The 12,625-nt window shown below is 40.6% G+C and overlaps 1 protein-coding gene across 2 annotated transcripts in view; it reads left to right on the top strand.

Annotated features, from left to right (window-relative positions):
- lig3 (ligase III, DNA, ATP-dependent) overlaps positions 1-12,625 on the top strand; it is a 52,548-nt gene that overhangs the window by 25,742 nt on the left and 14,181 nt on the right. For both annotated transcript variants that reach the window (XM_060912870.1, XM_060912871.1), the window contains exons 14-16: positions 5,697-5,820; positions 10,085-10,227; positions 10,307-10,381. In XM_060912870.1, coding sequence (XP_060768853.1) covers positions 5,697-5,820; positions 10,085-10,227; positions 10,307-10,381 — 342 coding nt within the window. The remainder of the gene's footprint in view (positions 1-5,696; positions 5,821-10,084; positions 10,228-10,306; positions 10,382-12,625) is intronic.

Raw genomic sequence — 12,625 nt, 5'->3', positions numbered from 1 at the left:
CACGATATTTAAAAAGAAAAATCTCGTTGCCGTTGTCGTGTGGATGTAGCCTAATTTAGGTAATTGTAAAAAATATTATATTTGGCAGTGGGCACATAGGAAAGTGTAAAATTTGTCTGTTTATCATGCTTGTATGATAAACATCTTTGAGTTCTTATCTAAATACGTGACCTACTCCTTCTCAACCTGCCATGCTTCACCAGCGAAGCTCTCGACCCCAAAGGGTAAATGATGATGAGCCACCGTTCACCCCGCCCCCTTTTCTGCCTGCCAGTCAGGTAGCACTTGTCATAAATATTAATTTGCAAAGGCCATTCTCAAGCCATGAGCGAAGATACTCCAGGGATGAGAATTTTCCGCCGATCGGCGGATTTCCGACTTTTTCAGACCAAAATGATCGTTTTTGAGGTCGATGTAAATCCGTTGAGAAATTTTCGGAGGGGTATGGTTAACGATCTGTGGTCACCTTAAAACGTCTTGATTCTTGGTGGGCTCCGGGTTAACACACTCGAGTCTTTCGACATGTCGTAATTACTGTAACGTTCACTTTTGCGACAATGCTCGACTTATTTGCGGTAGAATTTTCGGGAAATCCCATCGCGTGCAGCGTATAAACGCGCTCTCCACGTGTGGCTTGCAATCGCCGTTCACCGACCGTACACACTGTTTGACGATACGCATTTGTAACATGGGAAAGACGCGTATTCAGGCAGGATGTTTTAGCATATCGACAATGGCAAAAGTCCTAGATAAGAAAGAAGAGGATCGAGCGAGGGAGATTGATAAAGGTGCAGGAATAAAGAACTGTTTTCGATGGGCTTGGTTAGAAAGAACACTGAACGCAGACAGTCACAACGAAGCTCAGTGATCACATACGGAAAACAGACGTCCCAGGAAAAGTACTTTGCTCGTTGTGTTCTGACATGATAAACTACGCTAGTAGAGGGGCAAGGACTATCGAACTTCACATATACACCAAAAAACACAAAGGTAGGTCGAAAATTATTTTGCCTGTTCAATGATTCATTATATTTATAATGTATATCGCACGAATCAATGCCATGGTGTGTGTATGACATGTATTTGAGATTTTATATAAGTGTGTATCTGTTATAAATGGGGTTAGCTTATCTAATGTAGCATGTTGGGGAGAATCATAGTATCATATCTATATTTCTGATGAAATTTTAGGTATGATACCGTGTATAACTCTCCTACTTGTTGCTCATTTCATGGGGGGGGGGGGGATTGCTGGTGTGTGCCGCGTGGGAGCGTCTGCCCAAGTTTTTTGGGCAGAGATTAACTTAGTTTTTGATTTAAAAAAAAAAATTCCAATATGTAATGCCAATTGTACATGCCTGTTCTTTAATTCAAAATCACCACCTTGATCTTCAAATTGACCGTATGGTATATGTATTACATTACACAACATCCTGTCCAGATAAAACCTAGTTAGTCCACACAACAGTTGAAAGGGAAGTGATGAGTGATGTTGAATGTTGCCTGCTTAATATGCAAGACCTCCTGCTGCCATGATAACATCAGAAGAAAGCTTAAGAGAATTATATGATAGCACTTTTTTCTGGTTTGCACTTCATTTTAAAAGATTAGAGTATATCAGCAAAGAACATACATTTCATTATGAGACTATCATTTTAGACAAACTGAAACTTCTGAAGACAAACTACCAGTTACCAGCATCACTTCAGACTAGTGATAGTAGCAGTGCATCTATCAGTGCAAAAAATTCGAATATTGTGAAAAAGTTCAATATTTTCCATCAGTTATTTAAGAAAGTGAAAGTTTTATATATTATAGACTCATTACACATAAACTAAAATGTTTCAAGCATTTTTCTATTTTAATTTTAATCAGTATGGCATACAGTACAAAAGCATAAAAAAAAACCATCTCAAAATATTAGAATATTTCATTTCGAGTTTGAGTAAAACAGTATGAACACAGTGTATCTCTCGGTCTAGTTCAGTACACACAACCACAATCATGGGGAAGACTGCTGACTTGACTGTTGTCCAGAAGATGATCACTGATGCCCTCCACAAGGAGGGTAAGCCACAAAAGGTCATTGCTGAAAAGGGTGGCTGGAAAAGGTGCACAAGCAACAGGGATGGCCGCAGTCTTGAGAGGATTGTCAGGAAAAGTTGATTCACGAACTTGGGAGAGCTTCACAAGGAGTGGACTGAGGCTGGTGTCAGTGTATCAAGACCCATCACGAACAGACATCTTTAAGAAAGGGGGTACAACTTTCGCATTCCTAATATCAAGCTACTCCTGAGCCAGAGACAATGTCAGAAGTGTCTTATCTGGGCTAAGGAGAGAAAGAAATGGACTGTTGCTCAGTGGTCCAAAGTCCTCTTTTCAGATGAAAGTACATTTTGCATTTAATTTGGAAATCACGGTTCTAGAGTCTGGAGGAAGAGTGGAGAGGCACAGAATCCAAGGTGTTTGAAGCCCAGTGTGAAGTTTCCACAGTCTGTGATGATTTGGGGTGCCATGTCATCTGCTGGTGTTGGTCCACTGTATTTTATCAAGTCCAAAGTCAACACAGCCATCTACCAGGAGATTTTAGAGCACTTCATGCTTCCACCTGCTGACGAGCTTTTTGGAGATGCTGATTTCCTTTTCCAGCAGGACTTGGCACCTACCCACAGTGCCAAAACTACTACCAAATGGTTTGCCGTCCATGATATTACCGTGTTTGATTGGCCAGCCAACTTGCCTGACCTGAACCCCATAGAGAATCTATGGAGTACTGTCAAGAGGAAGATGAGAAACACCCGACCCAAAAATACAGATACGCTGAAGGCACTATCAAAGTAACCTGGGCTTCAATAACACCTCAGCAGTGCCACAGACTGATCACCTCCATGCCACACCGCATTGATACAGTAATTCATGGTAAAGGAGCCCCAACCAAGTATTGTGTATACTGTAAATGAATATACTTTTCAGAAGTTGGACATTTCTGTATTGTAAATCCTTTTTTTGATTGAGGTTAGGGAATATTCTAATAATTTGAGATGCTGGATTTCTGATTTTCATGAGCTATAAGCCATAATCATTAAAATTAAAACAAAAAAGGCTTTAAATATTTCACTTTACATGTAATGAATATAGAATATATGAAAGTTTACCTTTTTGAATTAAATTATGAAAAAAAGGAACTTTTTCATGGTATTCTAATTTTTTGAGATGCACTAGTACATCAACCACTGGTGAAAAGCACAGATGGCCACACTTCCACTGTAAAGCCTCTGATAGCAGTAGCTGATCGTGTGAATAATGCTCAGGGATTTTATTGCTATATTGTAATATAATGCTTATGAATGTTTGATATAAACTGTACAGAAACACAGAAAAGTATTGTAACCTTATCACTATTATGAAAAGAACTTCAGAGAAAGCAGCCCAGTCTCCATTTGGTAAGGTATTTTATATATTTAAAAAATTATATATTCATTCATTTACATTGATATCTGCATGTTAAAGACATGAATAGCAAAAATGCAGAAATATAATACTGTAGAGCTCGTTTTATATTAAAAGGTGCATTGATGTGTGTGTGTGTGTGTGTGTGTGTGTGTGTGTGTGTGTATATATATATATATATATATATATATATATATATATATTTTTTTTTTTTTTTTAAGTCATCAAATGTGAATTGATTAAAAACAAGCCTCTCATACCATATTAATCATTTTCATCTGGTAGTCCACCAAGAAGGGGAATTTATTTCCAAATAAATTGCAACTTTTTGCTGATAAAATTAATGGTTTGGGGATTAAAAAAAAAAAAAAAAAATAGCCAAAAATCATTAGCTCCCGGAGGCTTTGACCCCGGGCCGACTTTTTAATATTTTTCATTCTCATCCCTGATACTCTGATCAGGGGGGTGGGATTATTCTAATGAGCTCCACTTGTGACATAGAAAGGGGAGTCAGATCTGAACAGCTTCTTGAAGCTCATGTTTTCTGAAATGGGCAGCACAAAAGAAATGGACTGGGAGTATTATTTCAGAGCTTGTGGGTTGGTAGGCTCCAGATACCCAAATATACAGTGCTGTGCAAAAGTCCTAGGTACGTGTAAGGAAATGCTGTAGACCAAAAATGGCTTAAAAATAATGAATATAGGGGCGTCGTGGCTCAGGTGGCTAAGGCGCCATACCATAAATCCGGGGATCCGGGTTCGATTCCGACCCGAGGTCATTTCCCGATCCCTCCCCGTCTCTCTCTCCCGATCATTTCCTGTCCTGTCTCTACACTGTCCTATCCAATAAAGGTGAAAAAGCCCAAAAAAATCTTTTAAAAAAAAATGAATATAATGTGAACATTTTAATAACAGTAAGCCATAATACAGGGCTTTTCAAAGTGTGGGGCGCGCCTCCCCTAGGGGGCGCCAGAGTTCTTCAGGGGGGGCGCAACATGAGGGAAAATAAACCAGAATAAGTTACTACATTTAGCGAACTTCAGCTAGCCTTTGCCAGAAACAAAATGGATCGATTTTTAGTACCTAAAGCTACAGTGAGTGAGGAGACAGAGTCTGGGCCAAGCAAAAAAAGAAGGAAGTATGACCACGATTATTTAAAGTTTGGATTTTCATGGACTGGATCTGAAGATGCTCCACTGCCACAGTGTGTCGTCTGCCAAGAGGTGCTAGCTAACGATGCTAGGAGATGTTTAAAATGTGTAAAACAAGATGTTTAAAAAAAAAAAAAAAAGCACAGATGTTTAAAATGTGTAAAAAAAAAAAATTTTGAAAATGCACAGATGTTTAAAATGTGATGTTTTAAAAAGCACAGTTGTTTAAAATGTGTAAAAAAAAAAAAAAAGTAACATCTTTTTTTACACATTTTAAACATCTGCTTTTTAAAACATTTTTTTACACATTTAAAACGAGGTTTAAAAAAGCTCATGTGTTTTTAAATGTGTAAAAAAAGATGTTTTCAAAAAGCACAGATGTTTAAAATGTGTAAAAGAAAAAAAAATGTGTACAACAACCATTTTTTTAAATACGAATGGAACATTAAGTATAGCAACAACAAAAATTGTAAGGGGGGCGCTGTTTATTTGCTGTCTGAGGTGGGGCTGACTCTCCCACATTTTGAAAACCCCTGCCATAATAAATGAGACAAATTCAGTATTTGGTGTGAGATGACCCTTTGCTTTAAAAAAAAAAGAAAGTCGTCTCCGGTCCAACGAGTGCAGTTTTATGTGGATATGAGCTGTAGGTTTTACTGAGCATCTTACAGAACCAGCCGCAGTTCTTCTGGACACTTTGACTGTCATACTTGCTTCTGAATTTTGCACGAAAACCCAGTAGCCTTCATTACGTTTTCTTTTTTAATCTGAAAAGCGTGCTCTTATGGAACGTGCTGCTCAGATGCATTTTTTTTTCTGTAACATTTAATATTGTGCTGGAAAAATAACGAACGTTTGGAACTCTCTAAAATGTGTTTGTACCGACTCGATAATGTAGAAATCATAACAGAAATCGATAAAGTTTGTATGGGGGGGGAATAAATAGGGTGCCTTAGACTTTTGCACAGTACTGTATGTGCACGCTTACTGAAAAAGTTAGTTTCTCTTCGTTATGTCCCTGTTAAGAGCAGCAGTATCAAGCTGCTGAGGCATTGTATGCAGTATAAGTGAGAGGTGATTTCTGTATGTCCCACAGGGAGTGTATGAACCCGGTAAACGCCACTGGCTGAAGGTAAAGAAAGACTACCTGAATGAAGGCGCAATGGCAGACGCGGCCGATTTAGTGGTTTTAGGGGCGTTTTATGGAACCGGCTCAAAAGGTGTGTAAACTGCTTATTATAGCTCCAGAAAGGCTTTTTAATAAAAAATATTCCATATACAGTGGTGCTTGAAAGTTTGTGAACCCTTTAGAATTTTCTATATTACTGCATAAATATGACCTAAAACAACATCAGATTTTCACACAAGTCCTAAAAGTAGATCAAGAGAACCCAGTTAAACAAATGAGACAAAAATATTATACTTGGTCATTTATTTATTGAGGAAAATGATCCAATATTACATATGTGAGTGGCAAAAGTATGTGAACCTCTAGGATTAGCAGTTAATTTGAAGGTGAAATTAGAGTCAGGTGTTTTCAGTCAATGGGATGACAATCAGGTGTGAGTGGGCACGCTGTTTTATTTAAAGAACAGGGATCTATCAAAGTCTGATCTTCACAACACATGTTTGTGGAAGTGTATCATGGCACAAACAAAGGAGATTTCTGAGGACCTCAGAAAAAGCGTTGTTGATGCTCATCAGGCTGGAAAAGGTTACAAAACCATCTCTAAAGAGTTTGGACTCCACCAATCCACAGTCACACAGATTGTGTACAAATGGAGGAAATTCAAGACCATTGTTACCTTCCCCAGGAGTGGTCGACCAACAAAGATCACTCCAAGAGCAAGGCGTGTAATAGTCGGCGAGGTCACAAAGGACCCCAGGGTAACTTCTAAGCAACTGAAGGCCTCTCTCACATTGGCTAATGTTCATGAGTCCACCATCAGGAGAACACTGAACAACAACGGTGTGCATGGCAGGGTTGCAAGGAGAAAGCCACTGCTCTCCAAAAAGAACATTGCTGCTCATCTGCAGTTTACTAAAGATCATGTGGACAAGCCAAAAGGCTGTTGTAAAAATGTTTTGTGGACGGATGAGACCAAAATAGAACCTTTTGGTTTAAATGAGAAGTGTTAAGTTCAGAGAAAGGAAAACACTGCATTCCAGCATAAGAACCTTATCCCATCTGTGAAACATGGTGGTGGTAGTATCATGGTTTGGGTCTGTTTTGTTGCATCTGGGCCAGGACAGCTTGCCATCGTTGATGAAACAATGAATTCTGAATTATACCAGCAAATTCTAAAGGGAAATGTCAGGACATCTGTCCATGAACTGAGGCTACATCCACACGACAACGGCAACGAGATGTTATTTAAAAATATATCGTGTCCAAATGGGCAACGATCAGTAAAATATTAGGTCCATATGGCAACGCAACGCTTGCTGAAAACGATGCAATACACATGCCACACCTCTAGGGGCGCTGTAAGACGGTTCCTTCGGAGACACCAGAACAATAGAAGTAAGGACGCATGCGCATAAACTATTATGTGCGAGACTTCATATTAGCCACAAAGTCAGGAAAATCTGTTCGTAAAATTACATTATAATGACCAAATACAATGAAAAGTATTTTTCCAGTCTCACCTGTGAAAGGTAATCCCATGTGATCTCGTTTGGACGGCAAACCTGTTGGTACAATTAAACGCAGCTAATCTTTATTCTCCGCTTTGACCTATCCAATATGGCGGCGAGGATGACGTATGATTCTACGCGGAAGGCGGCGTCTTTAATGGTCCGGAATAAATTGAATGCTACACGTTGATGGATTAATTTGCTCTTCTACGCCCTTTTTGAGGAATGTATTGTAGGACTTAAAGCAACATCTGAAGAGGTGAGATCGCTCCTTTTTTTCCCTATTTTTGCTGGCGGGATTGACTCTGCCCTAAGCAGGGCTTTGAACCGGAATTTTTTTCCTATTGGTTCGTTCCGAACAGAAATGGAATTTTAACGTTTCCGGTTTTGGGTTCCACCATTAAATAGACGTTCCCGAACCGGTTAGAACAAAAAAATTTCGTTCCCGGAACGGTTAATTACGTTCCCTGTCAGCTGTTTAACAAATGGCTATAAAATTATGTCTCTGTCTCATCCAGCTTAAGCCAAATGTAGGCTAATTCTATTACAACCTTCATTAAATAAGACAAGAAATAATTCAAAACAATTATTATTTCAAATGTTGGCGATTTGGATTCTCAGTATGTCTTCCCATCTACACAAACAGAAAAAGTGCCAAAAATGAAAGAGAATTCGTTTAGTGTGTTACCAAAGGCTAGTCAGGCCCTATAGAGGGCTACCGCATGACGTCACCGCGCCGCGAGATTTTGTTAGGCGCCATATTGGAAGACCAAGTACACATCTATGCAAGTACATACATTCATAAAACAAACTACACCTGAAATGTAGCCAGGGCCGGTTCTGCCCTAATCTGGACCCGGGTGCAACATCGCGCAACCCCCCCCCCCCCCCCCCCCCCCCAAAAAAAAAACACCAGTCTAAATCAGGACAACCATCACATAACTATAACTATAAACATTTTATATCAACTATTGTAACTAAATGGGCTATAATAAATAAGCCTGCAGGCAGCCACGGCGGGCTGCCTCAGAAAACTAACCATTCAATGACACAACTGAAAGCCTGCAGCCACGGCGGGCTGCCTCAGAAAAGTAACCATTCAATGACAACTGAAAGCCTGCAGCCACGGCGGGCTGCCTCAGAAAAGTAACCATTTGTCCTACCTTAAAACTCGTTTTGCATTTTCTGCCTCCTTTTTTGTATTTTCGACCCTCCGTTTATTTTCTTTCCTTTTCTGAAAACCCGATTTGTGTCCAGACATTTTGTTCTGCTACCAACGAACTAACTCGTCAGGTCTCGTCTCTCGAGCCCGCGATGATTCCCGTGGGAAGGGCAACAACTGATACATTTTTACAAACAGCCAATAGGGAGGTTGCATCGTTCAGGCTCTTCTTTGCTCAGACACTCAGTAATGCATTTACTCACTAGTAGTCCACCTTCCCGCTCTCTCCATTCAGTCAGCGAACGTCACACAGGAAGTGAACCCCAGCGGGTCATAGAAACTTGCGCAGGAGAAGAATGACTTTTTTATTTGTAGGCTACAGAAACTTTGAGGAACGAAATAAAAACCGGTATTAACCGGTTACCATTATTTTTAATAAGCGTTTCTGTTCCGGAACATAAAAAATAATAAAGTTTCTGGTTTCGTTTCTGTTCCATGTGAAATAGAAAAAGTTCCCGGTTTTCGTTTTCGTTCCTTGAACCGGTTCAAAGCCCTGGCCCTAAGGGCTATTCTCTCTCTCTCTCTCTCTCTCTCTCTCTCACTTTGCACCATTACACAATAAATATTCACAGTGAAAATATTTTGTAAGCGCGTTTCATGAACCAAGTTATAGGATTTGTTGACAACTCGCATCGAGTTCGTTACACTTCTACCCGGCGTGAAGCACTCACAGTCATGTGGTTGTGACGTCATCGTAAACAAATCCGTTCTACTCATCCAGACGACTTCACAACAGCAACGTTGCCAGATCTTTCCACTCTGGAACCCGTTCTCAAAAAGATTGCGTTTTGGGGCACCCAAAACGCCGGTGCCGTGTGGACGCCAGGCCTAAACGATAAGCAATTGTATCGGAGTCACCTGAATCCGTTGCCGTGTGGACAGGGCCTGAATCTCAAGAGAAGATGGGTCATGCAGCAAGACAACGACCCTAAGCACACAAGTCATTCTACCAAAGAATGGTTAAAGAAGAATAAAGTTAATGTTCTGGAATGGCCAAGTCAAAGTCCTGACCTTAATCCAATCGAAATGTTGTGGAAGGACCTGAAGCGAGCAGTTCATGTGAGGAAACCCACCAACATCCCAGAGTTGAAGCTGTTCTGTACGGAGGAATGGGCTAAAATTCCTCCAAGCCGGTGTGCAGGACTGATCAACAGTTACCGCAAACGTTTAGTTGCAGTTATTGCTGCACAAGGGGGTCACACCAGATACTGAAAGCAAAGGTTCACATACTTTTGCCACTCACAGATATGTAATATTAGATCATTTTCCTCAATAAATAAATGACCAAGTATAATATTTTTGTCTCATTTGTTTAACTGGGTTCTCTTTATCTACTTTTAGGACTTGTGTGAAAATCTGATGATGTTTTAGATCATAAATGCAGAAATATAGAAAATTCTAAAGGGTTCACAAACTTTCAAGCACCACTGTATATATTTAAACAACTGATTTGTAATAATTCCATGCAAGCTTATTCCTTCGATTGAGGTCTGGGTTCGTTTTTATTTTCCAGCCCAGAACTTAACGCATGGCAATGTACATGATAACGTTAGCATATGGTGCGAAAATGTCAAAGCTAACTGTAACCTTGCTGGTTTGTGGTTGTCTCGTTCTGTTCTACACAGGTGGAACCATGTCCAGTTTCCTCATGGGCTGCTACGATCCTGCCTCAAAGAAATGGTGCACGGTGACGAAATGCTCCGGAGGCTACGACGACGCCACGCTCGCCAGACTGCAGAAGGAGCTGGACGTCATTAAAATCGGCAGGGTAAAAATAAAATCTCACTACATCTCCGTTGCCCTTAACCCGAATTACAACATCCTGGTGACGATTTCGTCTTTTACAGGATCCCAGCAAGATCCCACCATGGCTAAATATAATCAAGAACTACTATCCGGATTTTCTCATCCGAGATCCTGAGGTAAAGCCACACCAGGGATTTACCGTATGAGTCATGGTGGAAGTGGAACTTCTAGAACAGGTGTAGAAGTGGTGGTGGTGTTGGATAAGGTTGTAATACATATTGTTTCTGTAGCGACAATTGGAACTTGGGACTCGAATAAGGGACAGCACAAGACGAAATTTTTTAAACGTCATTCTTTAAGAATGATAAATGTATAATTAGTTCATATGGCAATGTTTCCTGGAAGGATACATTTAACATTTTTATGGAAAGTCTGTCCAACGGCAGCACGTTTGTTTCTGCCACGTGGAAGTCTTTGAGACCGCGCACTAAAGGGTTTTATAAAAAGGTATACAACTATAATTATTCTATCCACATTCACTGGATATGAGCAATCGTGTGCCCTGATTGGCTACTCTACTACTAGGATATCAGCTCATATACCATGAGTAGAGAAAAACAAAATGGCGGAGCACATCAAGTCATATCACTTAAGTATTTAAAAGAAACAGAAACGGCTAAAAGAATAGCCGCCACCCAATGTCTCCTGTTCCACACTCCAGCCCAGTCAGTGGCAGTAATGCACCTTTAAAGTAGCCTGGGAAATCCCATGCAGCTTTGCACAATCGTTCCGATCTGAAAAGACAGCATGGAAACTATGGTCTAAAGGCTCGCCTGAGTTAGGGAGCCAATCAGAGAGTGGGGAGGGGTGGAAAGACGGTGACGCGTACTACTCGACAAACGGAAGCTTGGAGTTTATTTGGGACTGTTTACGGATCACATTTAACATGGCGGCGAGCGATACGAACCAAACTTTCGATCAAGCTTTAGACACTGTTCTGAATAGTTTAGAGCGAAAGTTCTTTTTAAAAAAAGAACAGCGTTTGGCGTTACAGTCTTTCTTCGTCGCTCTAACTACGTCACCGGGTACAACTGCCATGATTGGCCATGGGCTACGTATACGCCAAATGATAGACATTCGCAACGTCCAATAAACGGCCGTTGACAGTCGTAAACCACACCTCCCCTACGAGAAATTCAATAGGCGGATTCCAGACCATATTTCACTTGTGATGTGGTCTGGTGTTAACCAGACTACCTTTAAAGTGCATATCCTGGACCAATTTCGTGGTGTTTTTTTTTTTTTTTTTTTATGAAAGTATGTCCCTTTACACACTCATCCTGAAGGGTAATTTTGCACAAGGCCATCCGTCTACAGCAGAAAAACACAAAATAAAACGCGTCTGGAAAAATCCCAAGGGAGTCTGGAGGCAGATTCATAACGTCACGTGCGGAAGCGCCAGCAGGCTGCGAGAGCTTTGCACGGTTTCAGTGCACAGCCTGTGTACACCAAGTTTAGCAGCTAGTGATTTTGCATTGAAATATGGAATTGTCGCCTGAGCTTCTAAACCCATGGATTCATGCATCGATGCTCATCTATCTGGTACATAAATCATATTTTTCTAATTACTATTATATATTTCATTTAGAAGAGTACTGGCAACCGTAGGAGAAAGATATTCCATAAGCTACACACATGGAATCGGCTAAGCAGGGTTGTATATACATTTAATGTGTTCGACAGGTCCCAAGATCTCAAGCCCTGACACGCCGTATATCCCTTGATTATCGCCCAGCGCTTTCGTGTTGTTTACTTGTGTGCGTCAATAAATAACATTATCCGTGTACCACACAAACACAGGAATACCTTATTTAAAGTATAGTCTCTCTTATTTCTTACCCTGGTATCAGTCAACTTGCGAATCGCCGATTTTTCTTGGTCTTTTTCTCGGCTCTGCTTTGGTCCTCGGCTTCCGGGTGCCTCGCACGAAGCACTCCCGTTTCTCTCTCATTGTCCGGTCTTTTGGGAAACGATGAGTACTAATCCCATCAAGATTGGTGTTGCTACACCCTCCTACGATACGTCTGTTAACCATTTTAATAATTACACGATAACGTTGAAGAAATTTGCAGAAAACCACCAGGTCGTTTTCTCAAACAAACCAGCGCTGACGTAGGATTCAGAAGGAGGCGTCCCGCACGCGACGTCACGAAAATCAAATGTTTGCTGGGAAATCCAAATGCCAAAGTTTTTTCAGAGGCGGACCAATTCGCCTCAAATGGCTCGATTTCAACTGGATTTTTCTGGTATTGCGCAAGGTAAAAAAAAAAAATTTGCACAAAATGCAAAATGTGACAGATATTTGAGCAACGTTTAATATAAAATAGGAGAATTACACTGATCTTGCTCCTGAATTTACC

This window comes from Neoarius graeffei, chromosome 28 (assembly GCF_027579695.1).
Source record: "Neoarius graeffei isolate fNeoGra1 chromosome 28, fNeoGra1.pri, whole genome shotgun sequence".
NCBI classification, from domain to species: domain Eukaryota; kingdom Metazoa; phylum Chordata; class Actinopteri; order Siluriformes; family Ariidae; genus Neoarius; species Neoarius graeffei.
The sequence above is the reverse complement of the archived record's forward strand: the minus strand, read 5'-3'. Positions and strand labels throughout refer to the sequence as shown.